This window comes from Onychostoma macrolepis, chromosome 02 (assembly GCF_012432095.1).
Source record: "Onychostoma macrolepis isolate SWU-2019 chromosome 02, ASM1243209v1, whole genome shotgun sequence".
Lineage (NCBI taxonomy): Eukaryota > Metazoa > Chordata > Actinopteri > Cypriniformes > Cyprinidae > Onychostoma > Onychostoma macrolepis.
Genome location: NC_081156.1, coordinates 27,230,966 through 27,256,298, shown reverse-complemented (window position 1 = coordinate 27,256,298; position 25,333 = coordinate 27,230,966). Strand labels below are relative to the sequence as shown.

General features: G+C 35.0%; 1 protein-coding gene across 3 annotated transcripts in view; it reads left to right on the top strand.

The window, feature by feature from the left end:
- The window catches only part of adcy8 (adenylate cyclase 8 (brain)), a 54,549-nt gene extending 35,844 nt beyond the window's left edge, over positions 1-18,705 (top strand). For 2 of the 3 annotated variants that reach the window (XM_058794240.1, XM_058794231.1), the window contains 9 exons: positions 171-372; positions 1,335-1,424; positions 1,600-1,772; positions 3,786-3,867; positions 10,047-10,205; positions 15,497-15,643; positions 15,970-16,062; positions 16,202-16,316; positions 17,715-18,705. In XM_058794240.1, the coding sequence (XP_058650223.1) occupies positions 171-372; positions 1,335-1,424; positions 1,600-1,772; positions 3,786-3,867; positions 10,047-10,205; positions 15,497-15,643; positions 15,970-16,062; positions 16,202-16,316; positions 17,715-18,199 (1,546 nt within the window). In that variant the 3' untranslated portion in view covers positions 18,200-18,705. The remainder of the gene's footprint in view (positions 1-170; positions 373-1,334; positions 1,425-1,599; positions 1,773-3,785; positions 3,868-10,046; positions 10,206-15,496; positions 15,644-15,969; positions 16,063-16,201; positions 16,317-17,714) is intronic. The other variant, XM_058794247.1, reaches the window with a different exon arrangement.
- Positions 18,706-25,333: the final 6,628 nt, after the last annotated feature.

The window sequence follows — 25,333 nt, the reverse complement described above, 5'->3', positions numbered from 1 at the left end:
GAAGTTGACACATGATCTGTTTGGGTTTATACTGCATATACATGTCATGGATTAATATTTCCAGTAGTGTTCGCTGTGGCTTTTTCAATGAAATTTGATCCACACCAGTCTCGAATATTCGATTACTCCCACGAGAGCATCATATAATATGAAATCGCTCATGTTTGTAGGATGGTCACTATGGTGATACAGTTCTCCGTCCTCATCTTGCTGCACTGTTGCCTTGTTGTTGTGACAACGGCGGAGGATTATAAGTGTTTGCCGCTGGTTTTGCGAAAAGCATGTTGCTGGGTGAACGAAACGTACGCTGCACGGAACGTCGTCATCTTCCTCTCCATCCTCATCAACTTCCTGGCTGCCATGATCAACATAGTGAGCAAACATTTTTAATTTTATTTTTAATTTCATCATTATACTCTTGCAAATGTTATCGTGGATATATAAAGTTTTAATTTGTGAGCTGAACCAATTTCAATTCAAGAATTATAGTCCCACTTTGGAGTATAAATGAATTTATATTCATTATAGAATCTAGTGACAAAGAATTGCACAATGCATGGCTCAAAATCTGCAAACAGGTTATTAAATGTAACATCTTTTTTGGGTATTTGTAAAATGTTCAAAATGCTTTTTGCATAGTTCATTATACTATTTTACAGAAATAAATTTCATCACTCAGAGACTGACAGCTTTGGCTTGTAAAAAATGTTACATTTAGCTGTCGCAAATTCATTGACTTTGAAAGTCAAGTTCACATTTTATTTATTTATTTATTTTTTGCCAGGAGTGGTTTTGATGGACAAAATTATTTTTGTTGTCTCTTATAACAAAAATCATTTATTTAGACCCCTGTTGTAAATAATAGTGTAAAATCACTTAAACTTTTGTTCCATTATTACCCTTTAGCAGATTTTGACTCATATCAATATCATATTGGTTATTGGCTGATATTAGCAATTTTTTCAAATGCATTGTATTAGTCAATATTTAATGTGGATTTTTTTTATTTAATAACTTCCCTAATTTGTACATTTAGATTACTTTTTCCATTATCAAGTTGATCTTTAAAAACACTTAATGTCAGTTCAATTCATCTTTAGCAAATTTCAAAATAAACATTTTTATTTATATATACATTAAAATATTTTTAATTTATTTTAATAGAATATTATCAGTTACTGCTTTCAGTAGAATATTATATCAGCCATTTTTCAGTTACATAAACCTACAGCTAGAAAGTTCTTGGAAATGTAATTAAATTGCTCTTTATACAGATGAATTCTCAAATGCAATCAGTTCTCTAACATTAGCACTCTCTTTCTCTTTTATTGTAGCTTTGGTGTGATTTCGATAAATCTGGCTCATTCAGGAACCAGACGTTTAATGCATCTGCCTCGATCCCCGATATCTGCTTCTACCCAGAGGTCTTTTCATCCACTGCCTTCCACACAATCAGACCCACAGCTTCTTGCCAGTTTCAGTCTATTAAAAGGATTGATAGAATTCTAGCAAATGTGTAAACTGTTTAAAATCAATTCGTTCACTGTACATCAAGCGATGGGTTGCTAATGGTGAGGTTGTCTGCCCCTTTATTGACAGTATTTCGTGTTTACTGGAGTGTTGGCGATGGTGACGTGTGCAGTGTTCCTCAGACTGAACTCGGTTCTGAAGCTGGCCATCCTGCTGATCATGATCGCTATCTACGCAGTGCTGACCGAGGCCTTCTACACACCACTGTTCATCCGCTATGACACACTTACACTTAATCAGAGGTATGCAAACTCCCACATTGTGCCATTCAGGAGCCATTAAGGAACAAATTATAAAGAGCAAAGTTATACATCACACTTTAACAGTATGGATGTAATTGTGATGACTCCAGCTAGTTTGTAAGATGACGTAGACCAGCTTTAAGAGCAATAAATGTCATGCTGCTTATAAAGCAGGAGTCTGCAAGTGTTTTAATAGATTTCTGCAAGTTTTATGATTGACGTCAGCCAGTCATAAATTTCTGTCTTCCGCCAAATTCTTAATGAAAAGGACACCTCCATCTCTAAACCAGAAAGTAATTGAGAGTGGTGTGGCCTGGTGGTCAAAATTTAAGTTGGCAGCTGTAAGTTTATACGTTTAAACCCTGAAAGGGTTGTAATTTTTCTGTCTCATGACATGCACATAAGCTTCTGTTACCGCCTACATACACTGTCAAAAGTTTGGGTCAGTATGTGTTTTTATTTTTTTTTAACTCAGCAAGACTATTAAATAGAGATAAAGACATTTACCATGTTACAAAATATTTGTATATCAAATCCTATATATAAATGCTGTTCTTTGAACTTCATGTTAGACAAAAGATTATGAAAAAATAGTTTCCACAAAAATATTAAGCAACATAACTGTTTTCAACATTGATAATAATTACAAATGTTTCTTGCGCACCAAATTAGTGTATAAGGATGATTTCTGAAGGATGATGTGACACTGAAGACTGGAGTAATGATGCTGAAAATTCAGCTTTGCCATCACAGGAATAAATTACATTTTACAATATTTTAAAATAGAAATAGAGTTCTTTTAAATTGTAGTAATATTTCACAATATTACTGTATTTTTGATCAAATAAATGCAGCCTTCTTGAGCGAGAGACTTCTTTAAAAAAAAATACAAAATTTTATATAATATTAATTATTATATATATTTTTTTAATCCGTCCTCCCTAGCTATTAGGTTAAAACCATCTACCAAATACAACCCCTAAACAAGAACTAAGCCTCTGAACCAAATCCTGAACAAGGTACCACCTTAAAGGGGTCATGAACTGAAAAATCTAAATTCCCTTGATCTTTGACATATAAGAGGTCATTGTGCTATAAAAACATCCTGTAAGTTTCAGATCTCAAAATTTTCCTGTTAGTCTAAAAATAGCTTATATTGAAGCCAGTCTGCCAAAACGACAGCTTGTGCTACTTTATGATGTAATAGTGTGGATAAGCACTGCCTCCGCAGAAGAAGATCAACGCCTGCTTCTACATCACTGCCTGTTTAGCCCCGCCCACCGATTCACACATGTAGTGTAAATAACAAGATGGGCGAATGAAGGTCTATGCAGAAAACAAACGATAAACTTTATTTGATGAACTTTATTTTTAATGAAGTGCCAGACGACGTCAGTAAGAACTTGGTCCTTTGTTCACTTCATTTTACCACGGATTCGATTACGAACAAGGCACAATTCGACGCAGGATTTTCAGAAAGATTGAAACTAAACGAAAATGCTGTTCCAGCTGTATTGGATCCAACAGTAATGTCTCACCACACAAGTGTGAGTAACTGTTTTTATTACATAGTCATTTATGCATTTTTAACCTATCACAGCAACAGGATGCATACACACAACTATTAGCCAATCATAGCAGTGGACGTTTACTTCTGAGTCTACAATCCACCACGCCTATTCAAACAGAGTGTTCTGATGAGGGGGGTTAAAACAGGATAGAAAATATCCTATTAATCTAAATTCTGTTTGTTGATGTAAAAAACATAAGTGGACTTCAGAGAACAGTACAGAATAATAAAAAAAAAAAAGGCAGTTCATGACCCATTTACAAACAAATCGTTTTTTCATATAACATATCATAAGTGTTTGACAAACAGTGTACGCTGTGATTATATCATCAAGGCTCTTAATGACATTTATGACAGATGTTTCTCTTAACTAACTGCACTGTGGACATTATAAATATGCTGCAGAACTCATGAGACTTTCTGTCCTGTTTCTCTGGTTACAGCAAAAGCTTCCTGGGAACCAAGGAAACGTCTCTGCTTCTCATGGCGATGTTCCTTTTAGCTGTGTTCTACCACGGCCAACAGGTAGCAGACACGCACACAAACACTAACCTGACAGCGGATCAGGGGCCACTCAGTGCCTATTTTATAATGTCACGTTTCTAAGAAACGGCTGCAAGTTATTGGCTGCTTCATAAGGTCTCACAGTCAATATATAAAAGCCCTGCTCTCTCTCTGACGCACCGTGTGTGCGGAGCTTTTTAAGTTCACTCTACTGATTGTTGTCTTTGATGCCGTAGATCAGGGGAAAGAGCCGGTCCGAGTGGTGATGAGTGAGAGAGAAAGAGAAATGAGCGCTGCTGGGTTTTTGTAGATGTGTGTGTGTGTGGTGTCGGTGCCGCTCTGATTAAGGCGCATGGAGTCTCTCATATGACCGAAATGCTTTGTGCTTGTGCCATGTGTTGTGTCCAGCTATAAACTCCCTGCCCATATTTGCCCCCTCCCCTCCTCATATCTATGGCAACAGCGTGTCATTTAGGCAGGTGGTGCCACTGGCACTGCTTGGCCTATGGATTGGGACTTGGCGTGTGTTTCTTGGACAGTGATTTGATCATTTTTTATTTATGCTCATCATGGTGTGTGTGTGTGTGTGTGTCGGATGAATGAACAAACACTCTGTCACTGCAGGTCAGTGTCTATGAGGCTTTATTTTTCATATGCTGTTGTTTTAATGAGACATTTATTTGCATATACAGTGGGGTGCAAAGGTCTGAGAACACACTGATAATTTGGGAATCAACATTCAATTTAAAATGATATTTTATTTTATTTACTTTTTAATCAAAAGCATCACTGGTGCTCATCCTTTGAAGCCTACTGTATGTATATTTAAAGTTATTTAAAATTATTTAATAGTTTAATTGCTTCTATACTGCAAAATTATCTTTAAAAACATTCATAAGAAAAATAATTAATTAATTAAATAATAATTAAATAATTAAATTTCTAAAAATGTGTAAAACGAGTTAATTACTTGATGTAATACTGCATAAGTCATTAATGCTTGTTATCCTGCAATTTATCGCAAATTTACAGGACACCTATTATGTAAAATTCACTTTTACTTGTTGTTTGAACATAAATGTGTGTTGGCAGTGTGTGTACACAACCACCCTATAATGAAAGAATCCGCCCGCTAAAATCATAAGCAGTTCACCCATAAATCAATCAGTCTCTCAGAACAAGCCGTTCACAGAATCCATAAAATATGATGTCACATTTTGCGAGCCCCGCCCACAGCTGTTTACAGAAAGTGCCGTATTAGCAGAGACCCTGCCCTGAGTGAGCCGCACACAATCCGGCATGTTTATCTTTAAACTAGAACATTTAAAAGCTGCATTCATGTAAGAAATGTCTTTTTATTAAAGCTATAGACGTTATTCTGGTTGAGCAGTGAGTGATTTTCTGCTTTTATTTTATTGTTGGGGTTATATTATCAGCATAGACCGCAGTATTGGTACTGTATATTACGCTCCTATCACTTAATACACAGATCTAATAAAAACATGCGATTTCTATCCCAGCTGTTTAACTTCACAGATATAACCGACTGTGTTTCGTAACTTATGTGTGTTTTTAACATAAACTTGTGTGTATTTGACAGTTTAAGTGCAATAAGACATGAAAGAGAGTACTCACATGCTGTGTGACAGCCGCTTTCTATGAGCGCTCAACTATATATCTCAAGTTTAAATTGATATGGCTTTAAAATGCATGATTTCAGCACGATATACATGATAATCAAAACCAAACAGATGTTTTTTAGCAGAGTATCTGAGATACAGGCACAGCCCTATTCTGGAAAAGGGGGTGGGGACCAGCAGCTCATTTTCATTTAAAGAGACATGCACAAAAACAGCCTGTTTCTGCTTCCACTCAAAATAGGCATTTTCAAAATGCTGTATTAAATTATCTGTGGGGTATTTTGAGCTGAAACTTCACAGACACATTCTGGAGACACCTGAGACTTATATTACATTTTGTGAAAAGGTGCATAATTGGTGCCCTTTAAGTGAGTCTTACTTCACTAGTTGTTTTATTCACTTTTTATAAATTATTTGTTTAAAACAAGTAAAAAATAAATAAATAAATGAAGCCCCTAATGGGACATGGTAATGGGGAAAAACACTGAGATGGTAGGAAAATTATACTTCAGTGGTTTTTTGATGCTCACAAACCTTTTGTGATGGAAATAATATGAGGAAGATTTTTAATACTTTTGTGATCAAACAAAGTTTGGGGCAATGCAATACTTTTGCAAGAGAATTCAAATGTTTTGTGAGCCAACACAAAAGCATTGAAATATAATTTTTCCTCTCATATCATATTTTTGTCCCCTTAGGGGCCCCTTTTTAAAAATGATCAGTGGAATAAGACAAAATAGACTTGTATTAAAGATACATTTTCTGAAAACAAGTCTTTATATATTATGCGTTGTGGCTTCTCAAGAAAATGAGTCTTGTTTCAAGCATAAAAAAAAAAGATATTTTAACAAAACTAAATAATTAAAAACATACAAAGAAGTTATTTTTGCAGTGTAGACAGAACTGAGATTAAAAAGAGGGCCTTCAGTGTGTCTCTTTATTCTTTCTAAAGAATTTAGGAGAAATATCTAGAACAAAGTAGATACTTTCTATAAATGGAGAACTCCAATGAGTCGTCTGAGCTCTGAAAGGCAATAAAATGGGGTAAATTCAGCACATGTTCCCCTTGATTAAACTGTGAATGCAGGTACATGCCTTGCTCAAGGGAATAAGGCATGAGGAAAATAACTTTGTATTATCTGCTGAGTGAGAGGCTTGAGAACCAGAACGTCACCACCGAAGAGCTTAGCTCATCATTTTATCATGGATAAAACAATGCATTCATTTCAGCCACTATTGTAACAGCTGCTCTTCCACCAGCCAGACTTTAACCTTTTAAATTACTGTTCTGATAGCGGTAAAGTCCCGGTCCACTAAAGACAGTAGTGAGATTCAAAACCAGCCCTCCCAAGACACCTAAAACTTCCAAAACTCATTTGTATTAAACTCTTTTCATACAGTTTGCTTTTGTCAAAAGTAATTTGCTTGATATACACTGCCTTAATTGTCTAATGTCTGAGTGTGTGCGTCCATCTCTATGTGTGTGCATGTGTTTTAGAGGTTAATGGAGGTTAGTCTTGTTGATGTGTTTTTAATAATCAGTCGGACAGTCGCACACCCCTGTCTGCCCCACTTGCATAATTACTCCTCATAAAATCATCTTTGAGAGCATACACAAATAAATGCACACACACACACATGCATTTTACACTCATACACATGCATAAACACTTACATCACACCCTGACTGTTAGTAAATTAATTTTTCAATTTTCAAACGCCTTTGTGAAACAGTTCCAATTAAAGCTGGATATTAATGTATGCAGATGAGCGTGTGTTACTGCTTAATTAGGGGGGACCTTGTTAGAACTCTTTGGCTGGAAGAGAGCTAATGGAAGCCAGGATGAACAAAGATATCAGAAATGCAGCACAGCTCACTTCCTGTTAGAGTCGAGACGTACCGCAGAGGGTCGCGACACTGCCAAAGCATTTAAGGGTACTTACTGCATACAGTGTATGAAAGAAATAAAACAGTGATGTCAAAAATGATGTCATCATCTACTCTTGTTGTTTGAGGACAAAAGAAGATTGTTAGCTTTCAGAATATCTTGGCTGTTTTTTCATGCAGTAGAGGTAGATGGTTGTAAGAAGTAGTCAAGCTCCAAAAAGGACAAAAAAATTATTATTCGTTAAAGAAATTGATATTTTTATTTGGTAAGGACACGTTAATTATCAAAAATGTGTCATTAAATATTTTATATTTCAAATAAATGCTGTTCTTTTGAACTTTTTATTCATCAGATAATTAGAAAAGCAAAATGTATCACAGTTTTCCCAAAATGTGTCACGTTTTATGTTTTTCAACATTGATTTTAATAAGAAATGTTTCTGGAGCACCAAATCAGCATATTAATATTATTTCTGAAGGATCATGTGACACTAAAGACATTGAAGTAATGGCTGGTGAAGATTCACAGGATTTGGAATTTGGAATTTTATTTATCTTAATTCATTTTAAAGTGTATTAAAATGTAAAAAAACTTAATTGTAAAAAATATTTGTAATAATAATTTTAATACTTTTTAATCAAATAAATCCAGCCTTAGGCATTACGAGACTTCTTTCAAAAGCATTTAAAAAATTGATTGACCTCGAACTTTTGAATGGTGGCGTACTTTGTCCTTTTAAGAGAGTAAAGTTGGAGTTTAGATTGAAGGAGAAAATCTTAAACCCTCATTAAACTGTCTGTGACATTTCAAAGCACTGAAACGTAATTATTTTAGTGTGATGTTTTATATTGCTCTGATAGTCCCAGATGAGGAATCATGATTCATCTTGTGAATGTGAAGGACAGCTGTGAATGTAGACTGAGTGTTCTAAAGAAAGTTAAATGGAGTAGAGCAAATGCATAAATTGGGCAGAGGGCACAAGGCTCTACTGGTTTAGTTACCAGGAAGTAGAAATGACCCAGATGCAGATTGTCCCACATATCACTGTTCAAAATAAAGACAGAGACTTTAAAAGCTCTAAAGAAGTCCTAGGCCAGCAAGTGATACACACCTGAATGTTGACTTTATTCACACATGAATTCACACAGGAGACACATCTGAGACACTTGTCCAGATATAAACAGCAAAAATGTATCGGCTGACCACTTGATCAGATCACCCGAGATGAATCTTTATACCAGTTGTAAATAGAGCCAACTTAACCAAAAGAAATTCCATTTATATGGGCTGTCCAAATGTAAAACCAGTTATTCGTTCAGTGTAGTTTGGTAACGAGGCTGTGGCATCTTGCACCCTTGAGGCTGGGCATTAGCTTAAATCAGTGGGAGGAATAGATGAGAAGTCTGCCAAAAACCTGATGTTTTTAGCAGAACGATGATCCCAAAGCCAAATTCACTTTTTAATTAATTTGTTCAAAAACAAAAATGTGAATAACCTACAGTGGCCTAGTTAAAGACTAGTATAATTCAACTGAGAATATGGCACTGTTTGAAAATGAAGTCTGATTAACCTCAACAAACCGGAGCAAATCTGCATGGAGCAATGAGCCAAAATCACACATACAAAAATTGGCTAAAGCACTTATAGCGTAAAAATATTTTTTAAAAGATGAACCATAAGGACATTTGGAATCAGTGTTATAAAGCATTTGTATATTTTTTTTTTCTGATTATGAGTCATTTTCCACATTTAAGAAGAAAGTGCACCTCTCTGCATCTTTCCTATCGTTGATTACCTACAGATGCTTTCCTCCTCTGGTTGCTAGGATTTTTGTGTCTTTTTTTTCCCAGTGACTGGATTGTGTTTGCTGAGTGTGTATTTGCATTTTTTTCTGTCTAGTATTGCAGACAGTTATTAGATATACCCATTTTTTGTCTCTCTCTTCTTTGATACTTAAAGCCTTTTCTTCTTATATATATATAAAACAAAGGTTTAAGGATAGTACAGTTTATTCAACTGTGACAAATTAAATTGGTTGAAAGTGACAGTAAATATGTGTATAAACACGTGCACCAATTTACAAATTGCAAATAAATATTTTCAATGATTTCTGAAGCATTATGTGACACTTAAGTCTAAAATAATGGATGCTGAAAATTCAGCTTTGCATCACAGGAATAAATTACATTTTAAAATATATTGAAATAGAAAACAGTTATTTTAAATTGTAATAATATTTCACAGCATTACTGTTTTCTCTGTATTTTGATCAAATAAATGCAGCCTTGGTAAGCATAAGAGACTTCCTGCTATATATTTTATGTTATTCATATTTTTTGTCCCTCACTGTCTATCTGTTCTGAGTTTAGTAGCGGGGGGAAATTCATAATATTCATTGCAGTTGTGCAGACAGACATTCAGTCTTGAAGTGTGATCAGATGATATGTGTGTATCTGGGCAGATATTGAGCTTCTCTCTGACCTGTACAGCCGTAGAATATGGCAATCTTTCTCAGCCAAGGGCTGTGTGAGCCTGATGAATGCTTTGTAAAATAACTGTATAGGGCTGCAACACTGGTTGGCTGTCCTGTGTTTTTGCTTGTTTGTGTTGATTTAATGTATCTTGTGATGCTTTTTAGTTCTGACTAGCTTTTATTCTCTCTGTCTCTCAGCTGGAGTATACCGCTCGTCTGGACTTCCTGTGGCGTGTACAGGCGAAGGAAGAGATAAATGAGATGCGAGAGCTGCGTGAACACAATGAGAACATGCTCCGGAACATTCTCCCCAGCCATGTCGCACGCCACTTCCTGGAGAAAGACAGAGACAATGAGGTAGAGAGACAGAATGGATCTGGGTGTCTCACTCCTTTAGTCTGACAGGAAAAGCATGGCAGCACTTAAACAGCAAGAACATGTGAGGAGGAGAGGATGAATTACTGACACTTTCACTCTCTCTCTTCTTTATTGTGCTTTATTGACATGACAGTTAACTACGGTAGTCAATAGTAATTAAGCAAGTTATACAAGTGAATAGTTAATATACATGACAAAACAAGACTATACTAAACGGACAGGTGAAGTCTGTAACTCTGTTCCAAAATCTAGTGAACTGCCCAAATAGACAGCATCCTTACTATCCCATAACCTCAAAAGTTATAAGTGATCTGGAATGTTCTGCACAGGTAACAACTCTGTAGTTATATTGATTTCAGTTGAGTGTGACTTTAGCATGATGGTAGGTTAATGTCGCGTTGTTTTAAAAACACAGAGCACACAGACTACCATTCAAATTTATTTATTTGTTCATTTATTTATTTATTTATTTATTTATTTATTTATTTTTATTTTTTTGAATAATTGAATACTTTTATTCAGCAAGGATGTATTAAACTGACCAAAGTTGACAGTAAAACATATATAATCTTACAAAAGATTTCTATTTCTACTAAATCTAATATGAAGTAGCACAAATGTTTTAAACAGTGATAATAATAAGAAATGTTGCTTGAGCCCCAAATCAGCATACATGGCCGCGGGAACTAGGGGTGCTGTAGCACCCCCCGCCGCAGGACCGGGTCTGATATTTTCCTTTTGCCCCCCCGATCATCCCCAAAATACTTAATTTTTGTGATTATTTATTAAACTGACCAAAAATATATAGCCTAGTTCGGCTGTATTTTTCTTGCGCGCGTCCCTACATCTCCCTCTCACAGTGACAGAATTTCATGTGAATGTTCACGCGATATTACCGTAATTTGTAAAAACCATTCACATCCTCGTCATTTTTTTATGAGCTGTTTTCACGCTTTCACGCTTCTCAAGACGGCCACCGTCAATAAGCACTGCTCTTTAATTGCGCTCTAGTCTCTGGTCAAACGCACTCAAACCACTGTAGTCTAATCTGTAGCCTAATTTAATCTAACTACGCACATCATAACGTTTTAGGCAAGTAGGCTATCCATATTATGACAAAATATTTTAATAAGACTGAATTTGAATTTAACCTGATCACGCTTAATAAAAAAACATTTTAAGTTTAATTATAACGCGCATGTCCACTATTATTCAAACAACGAACAAATTATACAGCGAACAAAGAGCATTTACATTATCAAAGAATATTACTGAAGTGTGAGTGTAAGCACTCTAAAAAAACTATAAGCTATAATCAGTGATGTTGTCTGCAGTGTATGATGAATTAATCTCTTACATCGCACGTAGGTAGGCTACATCTGCACTTTGTTGTTTCTGATAAATTCGAGAGAGAATTTCGATAAAGAGCATTGACCAAAACTTTTGCGTATCAGCGATGTTGATATTTAATAAAATCCCCTTAAATAATATAAATATTAAAGAAAAAATTCTTGAACTAAAATTACAAAAGTACAAATATATATTGGTTCGCATATAGGCTACATCTTCATTTGTATGTTAATCTATAAGAGTTTGGGCTGTTTATAGGATTTTGTCAAAAATCCCCCACCGTGGCCCCGCCCTGCCACATCAAGCCCCGCCCCCCAGCACCCCCCAGATAAAATATGTTTCCGTGGCTATGTCAGCATAGTAAAATGATTTCTGTAAGATCATGTGAAACTGAAAACTTTATTAACCATGCTGAAAATACAGTATTCCCATCACAGGAATAAATTATAATTATAAAACATTTTAAAATATATTAAAATTATAATAATATTTCACAATATTACTGTTTTTACTGTTTAATGTAATGTTATACTGTAATATTATCATTGTTATATTATTTTTTAAATAATTTCAGCATAAGAGACTTATGATTTAAAAACATTAAAAAAAATATTTTGAACGGTAGTTTATATTGGGTTAAATCAATTTTTTTAATTACACTGAACTTGTATTTCTTTTTTTACTGAGCTTGTCGAAATACATTGATACTTTCTTTAACATAGATTGTTTATCTTATGGCAGTCATGTTTTTGTTTTGCTAGTTTCTTTCTTTCTTTTTCTTTCCTACCTTTCTTTCTTTCCTTCCTTTCATCCTTCTATCTTTCATTTCTTCCTTTCTTTCTTCCTTCTTTCCTTTCTTTCTTTTTGTAAAGGCGAGCTGTGTGTTTATGTGCTCTCTTGTCCTGACGTGACTCCTCTGTTTATTTCTGGAATGTTCCGCTGTCAGTCAATCAGACAATAGGGAGGCTAAATAATGGAGCTGTATAACTCGCAGATAAAAAATGCATCCATTAAGCTTGTGTATGTGTGTGTGGGAGAGAGAGAGAGAGAGAGAGAGAGAGAGGTATTGAGTTGCTTTAATTATCCCATTCATTTATAATCAGGTGGAGTATTGAGGCATGATTTAACTGCTGACGCTAAATGTGTATGTGTGTGTGTGTGTGTGTGTCTGCGCTTGTGAACTATAATTTACGTCACTCTCTGCTATTATTAAGATGAGAAAATGATCCCTCTCCCTCACACACGCACACATACACTGTCTTGCTCTCAAAACCTGCCACTCTTAAAGGGCACTGCAGTAATTTAGTTCAGTGACTAACACTTATTAACTGTATTATTACCTGTTTTCTACACTTGTCTTCAGCAGTCACTGACTTTTTATACGTATGATCGCTCAGCAGTACATCATGCGTCAGTGGGGCGTATCAGTGCGATGCTGAATGTTTGGGGTGTATTGTATCCTCTAATATTCTTAATTTTATGGACACAAAAAAGATTATTCATGCTTTAATTTTATCACAGCTGGACTACTGTAATTCACTTTATCTTGGTCATTCTGTCTTTTCACGTTTGCAGTTAGTACAGAACTCTGCTGCGAGGTTATTGACGCGCACGTAAGCGGGAGCACATTACCCAGTACTTGCCTCCCTCCATTGGCTGCCTGTAAGATATAGGGTTGATTTTAACATACTTATATTTGTTTAACTATGCTCCTACATACCTTTCTGACCTTATTTCGATTCATCAGCCCTCCAGATTGCTTAGGTCTGCGAATCAAATTCAACTAAATGTGACAAGATCTAGATTTGAACAGAGGGGTGATAGAGCGTTTGAGGTAGCCGGTCCCAATCTTTGGAATAGTTTACCACAACACATTAGATCCGCACCCACTTTGTCCATTTTCATGCATAAACTTAAAGACTACTTTTTCTCTCTTGCTTTTAAATGATGTGTATATATGTGGCCTTTTGTTTTTTCTTCTTTTAACTGTGTTTTAGGGTTTTATTGTTTTCTTTTTGTTGGTATTTAGTTTTATCTTTGAATTGTAAAGCACCTTGGACAATGAACATTGTAATTATATGGTGCTATATAAATAAAAGACTAAGACTAATTATAATATATTATATTATAGTATATTAGCATTAATAAAATATAACATGTTAATACATAATAATTTATTAAAATATATTGCATAATATAATTACCGGTAATAACATTTTATAATATATGTGTATTTGTTGTATCGGCATTATATATCAAATATTAACTTTGTCAGCGGTGTTACTTTTGGTGTCACTGAGAAACTATTGCAGTTTTTAATATTTTGAATTCATTTTTTATATTTTCCATTTTTATGGTAATTTTTTGTTGTTGTTGTCATTTAATTCGTTTTTGGCAACATTTGGCAGAAATCAATTGAAACAACTTTTTATATCTTATTTATTATTATTTTATTTTATTTTTTTACCATTTATTTAATTGCAAGTAACAAAAACCTGCAGGTAGCTATTGCAACACTTTTTTTGCGACACTTCTTTGTTTTTAAGATGGGTAATTATATATAAAAATGTATTTATTATATTTTATTATTCATTAATGAAATATAACATTGTTAATATGAAATTAATTTAATATATATATACACTGCCACCCTAAATTTGGGATCAGTAAGATTTTGAATGTTTTTTAAAGAAGTTTCTTCTGCTCATCAAGGCTGTATCTATTTGATCAAAAATACAGAAAAAAAAAGAAGTTATTTTGTGAAATATTATTGCAATTTAAAATAACAGTTTTATATTTTAATATACTTTAAAATGTAATTTATTTCTGTGATCAGAGCTGAATTTTCAGCATCATTACTCCAGTCTTCAGTGTCACATGGTCCTTCAGAAATCATTTTAATATGCTGATTTATAATTAATGTTGGAAACCGTTGTGCTACTTCATATTTTTTATTTTGGACCTGTGATATTTATATTTTTTTTAGGATTCTCTGATTAATAAAAAGTTAAAAAGAACAGCATTTATTTAAAAAATAAATTTTGTGTTAAAATATACAGTGCTATTCAAAAGTTTGGGGTCAGGACATTTTTTCTTTTTTTTTTTTTAAGAAATTAATTATTTTATTCAGGAGGGATGTGTTAAATGAATAAAAAGTCATAGTAAAGACTTATGTTGTTACAAAATATTTCAATTTTGAACAAATGCTGCTCTTTTTAACTTTGTATTCATCAAAGAATCAAAGAAAAAAGTATCACGTTCCAAAAAACAATATGAAGCAGCACAACAGTTTCAACACTCATAATGAATCAGCATATTAGAATGATTTCTGAAGGATCATGTGACACTGAAGACTGGAGTAATGATGCTGAAAATTCAGCGCTGCGTCACAGAAATAAATTCTATTTTAAATTATATTAAAATAGGAAACCAATATTAGAATTTGCAATAAGATTTCACAATATTAATGTTTTTTTCTGTATTTTTGATCGAATAAATACAGCTTTGATGAGCAGAAGAGACTCCCTTAAAAACATATATATATATATAAACACACTGTATTGCACAATTTATAACAAAATATGTGTAAACCATGCTTTTTGTATGGTGTATGTGTTTTGTTGGCATTATATATCAGACATCAGCCTTATCAGATGCATCTGTTCTGCCTTCTGTTCTTATGAGTCAATCAAGTGTGTTTGTTATAAAGCAACACTGCCCTCTAGTGGAGAGTTTTAAAAAGTCACCCCATGCTGCATATACCACACACACTGTATTATTGTTCTGAAGTTCACTGGACCCGCATTTCTATATGTATTCACATCTGTTGATTTAAAGCTCATTTGTGTCAAATAGAAGCAAACTCTGAAGTCGACCTTATTCCAGCTAGGAGGTTTCTAACATGTGATCTCCATCCGTAGGAGCTCTACTCGCAGTCATATGACACGGTGGGAGTGATGTTCGCCTCCATTCCAGGCTTTGCTGACTTTTACTCGCAGACTGAGATGAATAATCAGGGTGTGGAGTGTTTGCGGCTGCTCAACGAGATCATCGCTGATTTTGATGAGGTCAGAATTCTACCAGCACAAACATACACGTATTTAAAGGCATAGTTCACCAATAAATGACAGTTCTGTCAATATTTACCCACTCCCATTTTGATCCAAACATATTCAATTACAGTTCATCATGACTAAAATCACAGCATATAGGTTTGTAACGAAACGAGGGTAAGTAAATAATGACAGAACTGTCAGTTTAGGCTGAACTATCCCTTTAATATTAGTGATTATCTCTAAGAAACACAGATCCATCACACCTGCTCAGAAGCTGCTGATGAATGTTTAATGCTACGTATGTAGGCTGTCATATCTGAAAGATTGTCTCTCTGCAGCTGCTGGGGGAGGAGCGATTTCAGGACATCGAGAAGATAAAGACCATCGGCAGCACATACATGGCCGTGTCAGGACTGTCTCCTGAGAAACAAGTATGAAAACACACACACACACCTACAGAAACCTACACACTAATGCATCTGATGTCTTATAAGCCTATAGTGTTTGTAGTTTAAAATCTAAAAAGGGTGTAGTTTATGTACTTATCTTTCTATATGTGTGTCACCATAGCAATGTGAGGATAAATGGGGGCATCTGTGCGCACTGGCCGATTTCGCCATTGCTCTGAATGAAAGCATTCAGGAGATCAACAAACATTCGTTTAACAACTTCCAGCTCAGAATCGGTAAGAGTCAAATGATTCAAACAAATAATTCAAAAAAACATTTGAAAGTGAGATTGGAACGCAACAGTGACTGCCCACTTTTTGATCAGCCTTGATTCCGGAAGTATTTTTCCTGTTTGTTTTAATTTGTTTGTAACATTTTTAATAAAGATTCAAAGCCGTGAATCAAAATCAGCTCTGAGGTGATTCACAATATTACAATTTAATTTGAATCCAAACAATGGAGAGGAAAAAAAATCAATTTTTTGATGGAAATTGTATTTACAAAATATTATTGCAAAAGATATTTGAGCTTTTAAGGAGACTCAATTTTGTCATTTGCAATGCTTTGTGGGAGTGGGCAGTCACTATTCCTGTTTCCATGGTTACTTCTCTGACTGGTCAGTGTCCTTTCAGGATCATGGGTAATGGAGTTTTTCACCATGTGATTTATTTTAAAATCATGCTGAAAACTTTTTATTAGTGTTAGTATTATTTTTTATCTCAAAGGCATCTAAAAAAAATAGACTGTAGACTGCCATTCAAAAGTGTGAGTAAGTGGTCAGTAAGGTTTTATTTTTACCAAATCAGCGTATCATAATGATAATGATAATGATTTCTAAAGGAACATGCGACACTGAAGACTAGACTAATGGCTGCTGAAAATTCAGCTTTGCATCACAGAAATAAATTACATTTTAAAATTCATTAAAATAGAAAAATTATAAATAATTTATCCTGTTTGTCTAGCCCTTATCGCCTTCTAAATATGTTTAATAATTTATTTACCAATTTTTATTTATTTATTTATTTTAGCTGACTTTACTCAGTTCTTACCACAAGAATTGGCTGTCATGATATAAAACAGTCTACTAAATTAATAAATTAATTAAAATTATAAATTTGAGGCTTCTAAAGAAGCCCCACACTATTACTTGACAACCTCAGGTCTGTCTTGAATGATTTATTTATTATGACCAAAATCAGTGTGAAGAGGATATTTGGTCCCACTTTATAAAGGTGGCATTAACTACTATGTACTTATTGTATTGCTAAACACTTTTGCTGATATTGAAGTGGGATACGGGTAAGGTTAGGGACAGGTTTGGTGTTATTGGGTAGGTTTAAGGGTGGTCAAGGTGTAAAGGATGGCTCAACAGTGTAATTATAAATGTAATTACAGAAATTGATTACAAATTACAGATGTAAGGTATTTTTTAAAATGCAATTACAATGTAAAAACTTGTATTTACACAATAAGTGCATTGTATCAAATGATTAATTTAGGCCACTTAATATGAAGTGGGACCGGATTTTTATTACTGCTTACTTTATTAGAAAGCTGAAATGCATGTTTGACCATTTAGTCTTTTTAACAGTGAGATGTGCTGATGCATGCTGTGCTGTCTCTCTCCTCAGGTATGGCTCATGGCTCTGTGGTGGCTGGAGTGATCGGCGCTAAGAAGCCGCAGTATGATATTTGGGGGAAAACGGTCAATCTGGCAAGTCGCATGGACAGCACGGGCGTCAGCGGGAAGATCCAGCTCCCAGAGGAGACGTACGCCATCCTGAACGAGCGCGGCTTCGCCTTCGAATACCGAGGCGAGATCTACGTGAAGGGCATCAGCGAACAGGAAGGCAAGATCCGTACGCACTTCCTGCTGGGCCGCGTGCAGCCCAACCCACTCATCATGCAGCCGAGGAAGCTCACGGGCCAGTACTCGCTCGCCGCCGTGGTGCTCGGCCTGGTCCAGTCCCTCAACCGGCAGAAACAGAAACAAATCCTCAATGAAAACAACAACTCAGGCATCATGAAGGGCCACCACATCCGCAGAACTCTGCTGGCGCCGGGCGGCTCGGACACCAGCCACGCCGAGGTCACGGACAAGAGCGAGCTGGCCTAGAGGACGTGGAAAACAGACTGCGTACCTAACCAAAAGACTGAGCTGTACTTCAGACTGCTGCCGCTGACTGAGTGTCTCTCTTGCTGTCTGTGTTTCTTTTTGTATTTCTTTTGTATTTGAGAAACAATAAAGGGGTTTAATTTTTTTATAAGGGTATGGGCTTCCTTTAAATAAAGCTCTGTATGTTTGATTGTTTACATTCATGACGATGCATCACGTTATGTCGGAATTATTGTAACACTGAGATTCCTCTCAGAATTATTAACATCCCTAAACCCAGATTTTATTCAACACTTCTAACCAAAATGGTCCCATCTGCAGCCTTTTTTTTTGTTGTTGTTGACCGCAAAATAATTAATCATATACATTGTTTATCAGTTTACTATTATGTTTAAATACATAAGCTACAAAAAGCACAGTAATCATAGAGGTATCTAAATAACTTCAAATGTTTAGGCTACTGAATTGTTTTATTTATTTTTTGAAATGACTGTTAGGTCAGAATGGTAGTAACCTGCTAATCACAAAAAAAACCTGACATGACGTGAACATTTCATAAATATATTTCAGACTGCACTATTATTGTTTTGACTTTATTAGGAATGTTCAACGCCGAATTAAGGTATGTTTATAACAAATTCCTTTTTCAGTCTACACTTTTACTACTGTTTTACCTTTTGTTTAGCTTCGTATGTTTCGATTTTTAGATTATAAACACCAGGATTATATACATTATTACAGAGACAAATGCTTTTACAGATGAAGCATGAAGTTGCATTGAGAGAATTTTCTCATGCCTCAATACAAACAATCGAGAATGATGAAGATTGTCAAGGATTTTCCAATGAAGGTATGTGACGTGTCAAAGCTGGAAGATTTATTGACTGCTTCTTTAAACGAGGTTGGGCTCCTGGCCCACATAGCCTTAGGTTAATTGAATTAAATTATATTAATTTAAAAAATAGTTTTTAAGTTACGTATTAAGTTATTCTGAATATATGTGACCACAAAACCAGTCATAAGGGTCTCTTTTTTTATTTTATTTTATTGAGAATAAATAAGCTTTCCATTGATGTATAGTTTGTTAGGATCGGACAATATTTGGCCGAGATACAAGTATTTGAAAATCTGGAATCTGATGGTGCAAAAAATTTAAATATTAAGAAACTGGCCTTTAAAGTTCTCCAAATGAATTCTTAGTAATGCATATTACTAATCAAAAATTAGGTTTTCATATATTAACGGTAGGAAATTTACAAAATATCTTCATGAAACAAGAACTTTACTTAATATCTAATGATTTTTGTCATAAAAGAAAAAACGATCATTTTGACCCATACAATGTATTGTTGGCTATTGCTCCAAATATACCCGTGCGTGCTACTTAAGACTGGTTTTGTGGTCCAGGGTCACATATAACATTTATATTTTATACAAGCATTATACACACACATAAAGGTGGCAGTGCAGGTCTGTCCTGTAGAGGGCGATGTTGACTCAGTATTAGTTGTGCCTGCACCACCGATCAAATAACTGAAGAAACACAGCGAGTCAATCTGTGTGCATGTGTGTAGTAGAATCTCTCTCTTAATAGTACTAATTGTTAATAGTAGTAAAGAACATTTTAATTACGTAGTATAGTAAATTATAATTTATTTGATTATTTACTGAATTGATGTAATGTTTCAACTGGGTTTTTCTCTCTCGTTTTTCTTCTTCCCACGCTCCCTACGTAGGTGTTGTCTCCATGGAAACAGATCTCCTCGTCTTGTCAGTCGGACGCGCTTCTTCCGACTGTTATTTCTGACGGGTGGGCGGGGCTAATAATCACATCACTCCTGTCACTCTCTTGACAGCCAATCAGGGATCTTGTGATTCTCCTGCTGTTTTGTTTAACTGAGGGATCAAATTGAATGGAGGCGGTTGCCACGGTGAACAGTGCAAAGCTTTGATGTTGAGTGATAAAGTGTATATGTGAGAATGGGAAAATAGAGAGAGAAATAGAAGGGGGGTTGATATTATCGTTCAAAGATCAAAGAGTTAAAATGCCTGAAAACTGGCACAAATACGACCTCAGCTGTGGCACTGTAGGGTGTGTGTGTGTGTGGAATGAAGATGGGTTTGTTACTTGACAAGCCATCTGTGAACAGTTTGCAGATTTTTCCTCAGCACTGGATGCTCACACACTGTTAGTTGACACACAACATGTCCGTCAAGAATTTTGCTCGATATTTTAATGGGATAGTTCTCCCAAAAATGAAAATTCTGTCATTAATTACTCACCCTCATGTTGTTCCAAACCCATAAGACTTTACCCATAAAAAAAAATTGATATCTTTGATGAAATTCGAGAGCTCTCTGACCCTCCATAGACAGCAAGGGTACTATCACGGTCAAGGCACAGAAACATAGTAACGATTTTAATGAATTAATGACAGAATTGTTTGAGTGAACTATTCCTTTAAGTTAATATCTACAAGAAAATGTATAAGTGAAGTGACTGAGGCTAGTTGTCGCACTTTTATTATCCTTTCAGTGGATATTTCTGAGGAAAGGTTTATTTTTGAAAGCCAATTTCTATATAGACACATGCAGAAATTGGTTAAAGCAATATTTTCTTCACATAAGGTGTCACAACCTGGTCACAACTGACCATTCACTTGTTTACCTGCACAAAAGTATTCATTTTATTTTCAACTCTCTCTCGTTTCCCCCATACAGTCACAATCCTGAGAATGGTGTATCTGCTGTTGCTTGGCAACAACAGTGAGAGCCCCTCCCCCACCAGTGAGCAGCTGTTGTGGATGTGTGTGTATTCCAGCAGATGGCAGTCCATATTGATCATTCTATATAACATTCTTAATCACAAATTCAGAATCAATTGTCATGTTTCCTGTGATAGGAGGAGGGAGGAGCTGAACTCCCATCAGCCTCCCAGCAGCCTGGATCACCACCCAGGTACTGCATTATTCATGAAACCTTATGAATATTTAAATACTCTTCAGTTAGAATGGGCTGAAGACAGGATATGTTTAATGTAGGTGAGGTGTTCATCATAACTGTCCTGCTGGTTTTTCAGGAGATGGTCATTATATTTTAAGGTCCCCTGCAAGCAAGTAGCAAATTATGACTGTGATGGTTATTGGCTAAAAAAGGGACAGACCCTTAAATATATCCTTCTTAAACTTTTTTTTTTTTTTTTTTTTTAATAGTAAATAAATTTCATTGGGTCGTTAAAGGAACAACAAAATTCTGTCATAATTTACTAAACACCGTGTCGTTCCATAATTGTAAAATGTTGTTCTTTCTACACAAAATGTGAAATTTAGTTGGAAATTTTGTGCAGACTGCAGACATAAACACCTTAAAATTAAAACAAAAGGTTTGAAGTTTGAATATGTGAAAGCTTAAATGATATTTGAGAGCTATGAGACAGATTTTCTCATTTCTGTGAACTATTTATTAATTTTCAAACAAAAAAATAGGAAAAATCTACAGATAAAAATATGGATACATAATATTAATTAAAATAATATATAATTAAAATAAACTCTTGTTGATAAAAATGAAAATAATTAAGATTTTATTTATCTATTTATTTTTATTTTTTAATATAAGAAGAGACTCCACATTCATTGAAGCTTTGGGATTTTTACACCTTAATATTAATTATCACACAAAGCTATTGTATGGCTTTGGATGATTTAAAATATAATGCATAAGATGTATTTTTATTTTTACTATTTTTATGGTGCTTTGTGGTGATTTGGTCCTTTTTAGGGTGCTTGTTAATTTCTGAAACACTTGTGCATAAAAAGCAAGATAGGATTTTGTGCCCAAAGATCCGTGGCTAAATGTGTTCCCAACATTTTTAGAAATCATTTCTACACCCCTGGCCATAGCAGCCTATGAATGTGTGAACTTGACCTGCCTCATCTGAACACACAAGACAACTTCCATCTTCTGCCATCTCCTATATTAGGTATACATCAGGCAGTTCTCTAGGCACTGATGTGTCAAACTGTCATCTTTGATTTGTTTATTTTGGGCTAAACCTTTAAGAAAAGCAGAAAAGTTTTGGAAAATCTGAGCTTCACAGCTGTCAAACAATCACTAATTCTTTAATGTGAGAAAATATTAAAACACTCTAAAACAGGCCTCTATAAATTCAAGGTTTGTCTAACAACAATGGAAGTAAATGATAACCAAAATGGTTACCAGCATTTTTTAGATTATCTTATTTTATGTTTCATTGAAAAAATCTTACAGGCTTGGAACAACATGAGGGTGAGTAAATTATGACAGAATTTTAATTTTGGGGTGAACTAATCCTTTAAACTCAATCAACAGCATTTGTAGTATAATGTAAATTACAGGGAAAAAAAGTGCATTGCTTTTGTCATTTGTGTTTATTTTTGTGTTATTTTTTAAATTATAAATAATTTTTGCAGTCCTTTTAGGGTTTATGGCCTTGCATTGTCAAAACAGCTTGTTGAATTTTATATAACTTTAGAAAAGATTTGCAGGCATTAATTAATTAATTTATTGAGTGATTGATTTAGCAAGTGATTCGTGTTGATTTTATTTTGTAGAATTTTTGACTTGAATGGTATGAAATTTGGTAAAGGTTTTGGCACACTATGTGGAAAAAAAAATCATGAGCATAATTTAAAAAAGTTAAATGTTCCTGAAAAAAAGAAAATAGTCACATTGTTCTGTTTGTGGTTAAAAACAACCACACTGGAAATTAATTGAAAGCAAATTTTATCTGGAAACGTTTGGTACTGTACCCAAACTAAATCTCGCTGAAAGCTCTTTTTAAGATATCAACCTCAAATTTGGAACACAACTTTAGATATACGGCTTTGATTTTGATGCAATTTTAGAATAAAAAATGTTTTGGAAAATATGTATTTCACATCAAATTAAAAAATATTTTTGTGCATTTCTCATAATAATAAACTTCTGTAACTTTTTTCATAATTTGTCTTTTTGGTTTCTTAAAAAGAGGACCAATCTCAAAAAGCTCCAAAGCATTCAAGATTTATAAGTTTCACTTGGAAATTTAATTTTCAGGTCTATGCTAAGTATTTAACAGGTAATAAATGTGTCATAACTATACCATAAATATAATTTAATTAAATCCTCTAAAAATACAAAGAAAAAACTAAAATATAGTACATTTATTTCAATTGGGGGGAAAAAAGTCATTTTTGACTGGCACACGAGTAGCATCAGGGGGTTAACACACATAGTTTATATATTTTGACACAGATTGGCCCTATTTACCTTCATTGTTAGTGCCTCACTGTAACCCAGATTTGTGCTTTTTATTTTTTATTTTGTGGTAATTACAAGCCACTACAAGAGCTTAACTTAACCTGTAATTTTCCTTTAACTCTTTAAGTCTGCTGAGCAATGAAAGGGCAACCGCCGAACAAACTGAAACATATTTTCTTTAGGATGCAGCCCTCAGGAGCTTTTAGTTTGAGCCTGAATCTAGAATTGAGCTGACATGCTGTAGATTGGGCGTAATATATGCTGCGGCCTATTTTTAGTGTAACTAAACACACCTGCACAGGTGACTGGAGTGAACTCTCATCTCAATTTATCTGACACCATTATAGGCTGGAACGAGATTTACACACACTGTGTTTCTCTGCCGTTTGCATGAGCACAGCTGCAGCTGCGTCACCATGGAGATGCAGGCAGCCAATGACAGGCAGCAATTTTCCCTCCAGGGACCCTGCTGATTCGGGCTGGGGGGATCATGGGGGCGTAAACAGGAAGAAAAAACAAGAGGTGGGTGGATAGTGACAAATGAGAGACTGTGTGTGTGTGAGCGAGCATGTGCAGGTATGTGTGTGCGAATGTGCAGGTATGTGCGTTCTGTCAGGTAGGCGGGGTTTACAACGTATGCATTCAAGCTTGTTGCTAGGCAAGACCGGTATCCATGGTTACCTCCATATCCAATCAGGTGTTAATGTTGATGTTGGCGCCCGTTTCATTCATGTATGTTATGTGTGAAAGTGATGAAAATATAAGCTTTCTTTCACGGATATCGCTCCAGGGTTCTGAACGGTCTGTATTTTCTCTGATAGTTTCCCACTGGAACTTAAATCTGGTTTTAGAAACAGAGCTGTAGTTTACATTTAGGTTTTGATTTGCAGAACTCATTATTCTTTAAACTGTAGGGAACAGATAGAGAACTGTGTAGGCCATAGTCAGTGCATCCGTCAGAACTGTAGGAGTGTTACATTTGGTTTGATATGTGTGTTAAGTGTGTGTGTGTGTGTCCTCTCCTCTCCTTCTGCCTTACAAAACCAAGTGACCGGTTGCTATGGGATCAGAGGCTTGGCGACCGTTACTAAGGCCCAAAGGCAGTCATACATGAACCCAGTCAACCCAGAGACAAGAGACACAGAGAGAGAGAGAGAGATGAAGGGAGATAAAAGGAGAGACGACCTGAAATATTTAAACAAATAACCTCAAATTTTTCTTTAGCTTCAGTATTATAAAATCCTCTAAAAAAAATGTGGCTAATAAACTGTCCGTTTATTTTTTGTAATCAAAACCATCCAAGACGGGTATGGATAAACTAATCATGTAGCGAACTAAAAGCATATGGATAAACTAATAACAAATGCCATGAGTGTCCATCAGGAGAATTCATTATGATTAAACTGTGATAAAACACAAATATCAACTCAATATTGTATGAAGAAAAATATTTTTGATTCTACAAGCGCAAAAGATAACGTCAACCGGCAAAATTAAGTGTGTCAGAGTGATGAGCTTGTTGGTTTTTCAGAGAGCTGTTATTTTCCCAGACTTTTGTTTCATATCAGAAGTACTGTCTTCATTTCTTCCGGTATGAAACATGGTCTCAGCTCTAAAATTTTGTTATTTTTTTAATAAGAAATTCAAACTCTTCATTGTGTTGTGTCAGATCACTGTACCGACTCATGCGGCACGTGACCGTCTTTTCATATTTACTTAAAGCATGAAATGAACATGAATGAACATCAGAACGTATTTTATGTCGAACCACAGAAAGACATCAATACACACCATTTTTTAAGTTTAAGTCCACCTAAATAAATCTACTCTCCTGTCTGATTTGTTTGTCGGACA